Here is an 8795-nt window from a genome sequence, read left to right as displayed (position 1 = left end):
ACCTGCGCCTAGCTCCAAACGCGCGCCTAGATGTCGTTTTTTGAAAAAAAAAGTCGCAGATCTGCGCCTGAGACTCCACCAGGCGGTTTGGTCACGCCTCGCTGCGCCCGTGCGCCTAGGCGCGCGCCTGGCTCGCTTTTGACAACATAGGTACAAACATAATTAAAACGCCGCCCTACGGGTTTTTATTTTTTGAAATCTATCCAAAACATCATCTAAACCTACTTTCTTAAGCAAGTCTTTCTCTATATAACATACACAACTATCACTTAAATTCTCATCCCCAATCCGATTACGCAAGTCGGTCTTCACATTCTTCATTGCCGAAAAACATCTTTCAACGGTTGCGGTTGCGACGGGTAATACGAGAACAAGCTTCAATAACCGATATACCAATGTAAAAGTTACGTGAATATTTGTTGAAACCATTAACCTTACAAGACTTGACAAACCATCCAAGTTGGCGAATTGTTTATCTTTTTTCACAAAATTAAAGTAGTTTCCGAGTTGAACCGGAAGTCTTCGTTTTTCCTCTTCATTGAAATCATATGGATACTTCTCGGCTAGCTTTAGTATATTTGGAATGCCAAATACACTAAAATTAACATGAAAAATTCCAAGGGGTGTGGACGGGATTTTCGTCGGAAATTAACATAAAAAAAAAATTTCTCGGGGGTGTGCCCGCCCACCTTGGCATGGGGGTGGGTCCGCCCCTAATAATAATAATAATAATAATAATAATAATAATAATAATAATAATAATAATAATAATTATAATAATAATAGTAGTGGTAGTGGTAGTGGTAGTGGTAGTGGTAGTGGTAGTGGTAGTGGTAGTGGTAGTGGTAGTGGTAGTGGTAGTAGTGGTAGTGGTAGTAGTGGTAGTAGTGGTAGTGATAGTAGTAATAGTGGTAGTAGTAGTAGTGGTAGTAGTAGTGGTAGTGGTAGTAGTAGTGGTAGTGGTAGTAGTAGTGGTAGTAGTGGTAGTGGTAGTAGTGGTAGTGGTAGTAGTGGTAGTGGTAGTAGTGGTGGTAGTGGTAGTGGTGGTGGTGGTGGTGGTGGTGGTGGTGGTGGTGGTGGTGGTGGTGATGGTAGTGGTAGTAGTAGTACTAATAATACTACTACTAATAATAATAATAATAATAATAGTTTACCTTACAATAACAACAGTAATAATAATGATAATAATGATGAGTTAATAGCCAAAATGGTCCCTGAGGTTTGCTCACTTTTGCCACTTTAATCCAAAATCCAAAATTTTTAAATCTGGGTCCTTGAGGTTTGCATTTTGTTGCCATTTTAGTCCAAATTTCAAAAACTCCCTTTTTTGACTGTTGCAACCAGCCTATTTTGTCCTTTTGTGCAGGGGTATTTTGGTCATTTTTATGAGTTATTATAACAAACTCAGATCACACCCAGAATACCCCTGCGCAAAAGGACAAAATAGGCTGGTTGCAACAGTCAAAAAAGAGGGTTTTTGAAATTTGGACTAAAATGGCAACAAAATGCAAACCTTAGGGACCCAGATTTAAAAATTTTGGATTTTGGACTAAAGTGGCAAAAGTGAGCAAACCTCAGGGACCATTTTGGCTATTAACTCTAATAATGATAGTCTATATACATAAGTAATTATCTAAATCAAATACAAGCAAGCTAAACAAGTCACTCTTCATCCGAGTCTTCACATGTCTCCTTTTCATCTACACAAGGACCATAAGCCCAGCTACAAGCAACAAAATAAAACAAGTTCACAAAACTCATTATTGCAAGAACCCAATAGTAACAATCGTAACGACCCTCGTTAATATTCGACGTAATCCACCCTTCGCTCCCGCTTCCTCTACTTAACTTCTCAACCGCGCTTAATATAACACTAGCCAACAAATTAGCCACCCCCATCCCCACCAAGAATAGCGAACCCGCAATGCTAGACATGCTTTTTGTTAACTCCGAATAATAAAACTCATTTTGCCCGACCGCACTCAACGCCTCGGCTAAACCATGTAAACAATATTGTGGAATTAGCCACATTGCTGACATGTTAACCACGGCTCCTTCTTCAATTGCTTTCTTTCGTCGAATGTGTTCAACTATGGCGGAAATTATCATGGCTAATGTGGAGATCACAAGACCGATCCCCATTCTAAATTTGACACCAAGATGAACTTGTTTTTGTAGGATTTTTGACAAACATGGGATTATTACGCGGTCGTATAGGATCACCCAAATTGCGATTGTGCCGATGGTAAAGAAGGGGAAAGAGCCAGGTGGGATTTGGAAGGTTGATGAACCTAGATGTCGATCCATTGTTTTCGCTTGGAGAACTGGAAATGATGATTGGCTTACGTTTATCGACATCATGAGCCCCGATGACCACAAGGGTAGAACTCGGATTAGCGATTTTAGTTCCTCAACTTGCTCGATTGTGCATAGGCGCCATGGATTTGAAGCGAAACCGTCTGGTGTTACGTCTTTCGGGTTCTGAATTATGCAAGCTTTGTTTAGAAACCTGGAAGATATATGGTTGTTTTAGCGTGCCTTTCATGGTTGATTAATATATGAAAAACCATGAATCTATCATAGTTTCAGTTGCTCTTGAGAACCAAATTATTCCTTCTTTTTCTTTTAAATTATTTTTTTTGAACAACACATGCAGCTATGATTTGCAAGAACACTGGTCCGAATTTTAAAAGCCATAAAAAAAAACAATAAGACACCAGTCCTGAATTAAAAAAAAAAAAAACCCAGACGCCAGTCCTGAATTTTAAAATCAGAAAAACAAATACAGTCACTAACCCTGAATTTTAAAAAGTGGAGAAAATTCAAACACACGTGCGGATGTTCAAAAAGATCCGGATCCGAAACCCAATCCGAAATATTTGAAAATCCGTATCCGAAATATCCAAAACCGGATAATCCGAATTTTCGGATTCGGATACGAATTTCAAAAATTTCGGATAATCCGATTATCCGAAAACTAAATTTTTTTTATAAATGTATATAGAATATGAGCATTATATTTAGTTTAAAATATAGTAAAAATTAGTAAATAATCGGATTCGGATATAAATTTACGAATGTTTTTAGTTTTCAATGTTGGGAATTTGGAAAATCGAATATAAGTTTAGTTTTAATCTATGCACGAAACATATTTTTTTATAATTATATAAATTCGGATATCTATTTGAATATCTGAATCCGTATCCGAAATTTCGGATACGGATTCGGATATTAATATTCACTATCCGAAATTTTCAGATATCCGATTTTCGGATCGGATATCTGAAAACCGAATAATATGATCGCGAACACCCCTAAACACACGTACAAAAATAATACAATGAAAAAAAAAATACAAAAGTATGAACCAAAAAGTACAAAAATGAAGTTAAAATATCTAACTTTTTGTCATTTTCTTCCATTCATACCCCTCTTCTCTTGATGAATGACATTTATGTTTAGCAAATCTATACTATATTTTAGATTATTTATAAATAATAAAAACATAAGCTTATGGATAATAAACTCATCACATTTCATCAAGAACATATATTCAAAAATACATTTTATTGTATTTGTGTATTTGGATTAAAGGACTAATCACTGAACGAAAATTAATCAAATTTAACATACAATGTATTTTGTAATTTTAGAGAAGTTAGTTAAAAATTTAGATGTAAATTGTTGACTCCGCCGCAACGCACAGGTTTCTCACTAGATAAATTTTTTTTGCAATATATCGTATAATGTTTATCATAAGGGTTTCCTGCACGTTGCAGCTGCGAAGCGCGAGTGCTTTAATATATATACAAACACAACGTATATATGATGTTTAACATTTTTAGGTTTTAGTTATGTTCTGGGCCCATATTGTTGACTTCGCTGCAACATGCGGATTACCCACTGTTATAATTATAATTGATTAATATATGAGAACCTGAATTATTAATGAACATAAAGTTAGTTAATTAAGACAACAATAGGAAATCCATAAGCGTATCTACCTAAGTCTCTCGGTGGGTACGGTGGTGGTGGCTGAATCTTTCCTAAGATGATGCCACCGGTTTGGGGGTCCGGCGACGACTTTTCGATTCTTATAAGCAGCAACCAGCACTTGTACAAAGCTTGTGAATATACTCTTTGTAACCTTAGTCTTGAGATAAAGAGAAGAAGCTACAAAGAACAAAATGACAGATAAAAGCATGAGAATCATTGGAACCCCAAAACCAACCTTCCATCCAGCATGATCTTGAATGTAAACAATGACGGTAAACGCGACAAGCACCGCCATTGCGCTAGCAGCGTAATACCACCCAAAGAAGCTTTCTAATGCCCTCCCATTGTTGGGATTGTTTTTGTTGTCAATTTGTTCTGCACCAAATGCTAGTGAACACGGTCTAACACCACCCGCTCCGATTGAGATGAACATGAAGGCGAAGATCAAGAAAGCGAATTGAGAATGTGTTGATGGCTTGCAGGCTTCGGTTAACTGGTTGCAATGGGGTGGCTTCAGTTGTGGGATCATTGTTGTTAACCATAGTAGTAACATACCCTGTAAAATACTTTAGGGGTTATAATTTATAAATGTAACTTGTGAAGTGTAAACCAATTTTATAAAATTGCTCTTTCCACTAATACATTTTGTGTAAAGCAATTAAAACCTTTTAAAGATTGTTTAATACATTTTGTGTAAAATAATTTTAACCATTTAAAGATTCTTTAACAAGACAAAAATCAAATGTGGAAATTTTTACAAATTTTTGGTGTAGTGAAGTATAGTACATCTAGGCTTCTTTAGAATCTTTAACTCGGTCATCTTATCGAACTTTGAACTCGATTTGACAGTTAGACGAGGCGAGAGCCTTTTAATACAAGCAGCTCGATTTTGAGAAAGATTTATACTTAACTTGAGAGCGCAAATACCACCTAAATCATCATAAAAAATTAAATGTACTTAACTCAAAATATTTAAATGTCCACCAAAATATTTTGGTGGTACATGAAATAGTACTTAACTCGAGAGCGCAAATATTTTGGTGGTACATGAAATAGTACTTAACTCGATTTTGAGAAATATTTATACTTAACTCGAGAGCGCATATACCACCAAAATATACTTAACTCACGATCTTGAGTCAAATAAAAATTTGACTTGTTTAGTGCTACATGAAATAGTACTTAACTAGTTAATAAATAGTTATATATTACATTCTGTCAAATTCTTATAAGCTCGAGCTCGACTCGTTATATAGTTAACGTTTGTTTTATTGTACATAACAACGCAGTCGAAAGGATGTAGTTGTTAAGAAAGAGAAGTAAACATTACCAGAAGGGAAAAGAGAGAACCGAAGGCGATGGTGAGGAAGCGACCCAAATACGAGTCAGAGAGAAAGGCCCCTAAGATTGGGGCAAAGTTAGTAGCTGCTGACCACAGGAAGATTATGTTTGTCCCTTTAGCTATACCAAACTTGTAATCATTCATCAAATACAATATCATGTTTGGCACCAAACCATAGCTTGCCAACTTCTCAAATGCCTCATTTGCTGCAAAAAAAAAAAAAAAAAAAAAAAAAAAAAAAAAAAAACATGTTATAAAAAAGTGAATTTGATTGTCAAGATGAAAACTTATGATTCAAGAACATACCTATAATGAAAGGCATTGTGATTAAGCCACCTTTGATCTTTCTTGTTTGTGTTTGCTGGTTCATTTCCTCCCTCATTTTCAACTCTCTCTCTCTCTCTCTCTCTTTCTCTCTCTCTTGTATATATAAAATGGCTTGAAAAGACATATAATTGCAATGTCTGGAATTGTACTTATAATGAATTTTAGTTGCGGCTTTTGTTTGTACAAATTAATTCGAAAAGATTACTCAAATTGTTTATTCATATTAATGTGGCCCATCACATGATGTTGCTTGTGAACATGATCACTCAAAAATGGGATTTCATCCAGCCTTGTCGTTGTCAAGGTGAATTTGAAGATCTTATCGTACTTGCTATTTATTTTCTTCCAAACTATTTTATGGGTTTATGTAAAAGATTCATAAAAAGTTACTAATGCATGTAATAATAGATCTAAAGAGTAAACTGTGAAAATAGTCACTGAGCTTTGGTCACTTTTACTACTTTAGTCCAAAATTTAAACCTTTTAAATCTGTGTTCCTGTATTTCAATTTTGTTGTCATTTTCATCCAAAAGCAAAATCTAGTCAGATTTTTCTGTTAATATCCAGTTTTTTTATTTTTTTCTATTTTTGTCTTTTTCCTCGCTTTTAATGAAAGGCAAAGTTGTCAGATTCTTTTAATTTGTTATAATAAAACGTTAAAAGACAATTTTGCTCTTCATTATATGTAGAGAAAGGTTATTATACATGATTCTCAATTTTTTTGTTAAGTTGAGAAAAACAAATGTGTAAACATGATGCTCTCCTACTTTTTGTACGAAATTTTTCTCTTGTACATGATCTCTTATCATTATAACACATATAAAAAAGGAATAAAATAATACAAACAAGTAGAAAAATTATGCATAATATTTTAAATGTAAGATTACTCTATAATTGACCTATAGCTATTCAAATAGGCCATGTCATGAATATCACTTACATATACATTTGGAAAATTTTCATTTCATTTAAATAATCTTTTACAATTTTCTAGTAAATCCGAATTGTTATTTTTACAAGAAACATTACAGGTTGGCTGAATTTTCTATGGTAAAAAAATCCCATCATCTTACAATTACTTGTCAGTGAGTGGGTGATAATCTGATATGTCATATGAAGGCATGTCCCCCTTAAATTTCAATGTAAATAAATATTAGTATTTTTCTTTGGTAAATAGTTTATGGTGGAAAGTAAATTGGATTATAGTTGGGTGGGGTTTTGAATGCACATCAAAATAATAACGTGTAACATCCGACCAATGTAAATAATTCAAGATTATTGCCATATTGATTTAAGAGGAGAATGAGAAATAAAAAACAAACACATAAATACAACTGAAAGTGCTATTGGAGTATATTATTTAAGCTTCTTCGTAAGAAATTATTTACATATGTTTGGTTTATAAATAGATTAAAGATAAATATTGGTAAAAAAAAAGTGACAAAGACAGAAATATGATTATTTTTTTAAATTGTTTATAAGTTGATATTCAAATTGAATTAATATTTAAAAATTAAGTTAAATACAAGGTATAAGAGAGGGTGTGTGAGAGAAAAAGAAATTGCTCATTCTATTTCTAGATCTTTATAATCTTATTTTCACACTATTTTTACTTTATCTCTCTTTATATATGTATGTATATAGAGAGAGATAAAAAAGAGTGGTGTGTAAATATTAACACCCAGAAAAAAAAGAGTAAATTACGTTTTTGGCCCCTGTGATTATATCAATTTTACTATATTAGCCCAAAATAAGATTTTTTAACATATGTGCCCCTATGGTCTCGATAACTAACTATTTTGGCCCCTGAGACTAACTCCATCCCAAACCCTGGTTAATTAATTGGCACATGATATACACATGATGGGCATATTTGTAATTTCCCTCTCCCTTCATCTTAATTGATTTCTTTTTAACCCACATGTGCAGATTTCTTCATCACTTCTCCATCATCTACCCTCTTCAATCATCATCATCTTCTAACCCATCACCTTCAACCATCATCATCTTCAATCAGAACAAGCAATCAATCAATCTCAAGTGATATGGTGTCTAATTTTTTTAAACATAAAACACCCCAACCCATCCACGAGCCTGCAGCTTCCGGCGACTTTACCAAGATTCCGGCTAACCTGCAACTTCCGGTGAACCTACACTCATCGATCGCGTGATTGTTATTGTTGATTTGGTTTTAGTTTGGATTCAGTTGATCGATTTATCGTTTGATTGATTTGAATATCGAAAAAGAGCCACCGTCTTCCTCAACAGCCACCGTCTCCCACCTGCACGAAGTTATATTTTTAAGTTTCGAAGACTATATGAGGGGAGGTTACGGGTGTAGTCTGTTTAAATGTTTCGAAGACCAGATCTCGTTGAAGGTCATGCTTCGGGACGACGGCTAGGGTTTCTTTGATGCAAATTTTAACAGGTTTTATGTTTATTTATTTGCAATTCGTTGTTTGGTGAGTACTTTTTTGATTAAAATCTAGGGTTTTGTGTGTTCTTGGAACTGAGTTATTTGTGTTGTTGCAAAAAGTTTGGTTTAGCATCTAGTTCTGCAAAAAGTTTGATTTTATGTGTGTATCAGATCTATTTTTTGAGGGGAAATTTCAGGAATCTGAGGGGTGATAATGAGAAGATTATGAAGCTGATGAGTCAGATATCTGAGAGGAATGGTTTGAATGTGGGTTTGAAGATGAAAGTGGGTTTGAAGATCTGGGTTTGACAGTGGGTTTGAAGATCTTGATCGGATATCAATTTTACCAAACTTTTTGCAACAACACAAATAACTCGATTAGTTGGTTGATTACTTCAGTTGATTAGTTCTTGATCGGACTATTGCTTTTGATTGCATTTCTTGATGAGGCTAGTGATTATGGATTTTATTTATAAAGTCATAAAAGGGGAGGGGAAATTACAATTTTACCCATCATGTGCAACCCATGTGCCCAAGAAATTAACCAGAGTTAGGGTTTGGTTAGACTTAGGGGCCAAAATGGTTAGTTATAGGGACCATGGGGGCAGATCTGTTAAAAATTCTTATTTTGGGCTAATATAGTAAAAGTGATATAACCACAAGGGCCAAAATCGTAATTTACTCGAAAAAAAAATAATAAGAAAGCCGAGAACA

At 34.4% G+C, this 8795-nt stretch overlaps 1 protein-coding gene across 1 annotated transcript; it reads right to left on the bottom strand.

Moving 5' to 3' along the window:
• Positions 1-1620: 1620 nt before the first annotated feature.
• LOC110886570 (protein NRT1/ PTR FAMILY 1.2) lies at positions 1621-6053 on the bottom strand. Its single transcript, XM_022134379.2, has 4 exons — positions 5645-6053; positions 5327-5544; positions 4005-4552; positions 1621-2509 (listed from the first exon to the last, which is right to left on the bottom strand). The coding sequence occupies exons 1-4, from the start codon at positions 5787-5789 to the stop codon at positions 1663-1665; spliced, it is 1758 nt and encodes a 585-aa protein (XP_021990071.2). The 5' UTR covers positions 5790-6053; the 3' UTR covers positions 1621-1662.
• Between the last annotated feature and the right edge of the window lie 2742 nt (positions 6054-8795).

This window comes from Helianthus annuus, chromosome 10, assembly GCF_002127325.2.
Source record: "Helianthus annuus cultivar XRQ/B chromosome 10, HanXRQr2.0-SUNRISE, whole genome shotgun sequence".
Classification (NCBI taxonomy): domain Eukaryota; kingdom Viridiplantae; phylum Streptophyta; class Magnoliopsida; order Asterales; family Asteraceae; genus Helianthus; species Helianthus annuus.
The sequence above is the reverse complement of the archived record's forward strand: the minus strand, read 5'-3'. Positions and strand labels throughout refer to the sequence as shown.

Bases quoted from the DNA above. Each gene is read 5' to 3' on its own strand.
- LOC110886570 (XM_022134379.2), bottom strand. From the start codon at position 5,789: ATGTCTTTTCAAGCCATTTTATATATACAAGAGAGAGAGAAAGAGAGA. The intron at 5,545-5,644 runs GTATGTTCTTGA...TTTTTTTTGCAG, and splicing joins CACAATGCCTTTCATTATAG to CAAATGAGGCATTTGAGAAG. The intron at 4,553-5,326 runs GTAATGTTTACT...AGTATTTTACAG, and splicing joins GTTCTCTCTTTTCCCTTCTG to GGTATGTTACTACTATGGTT.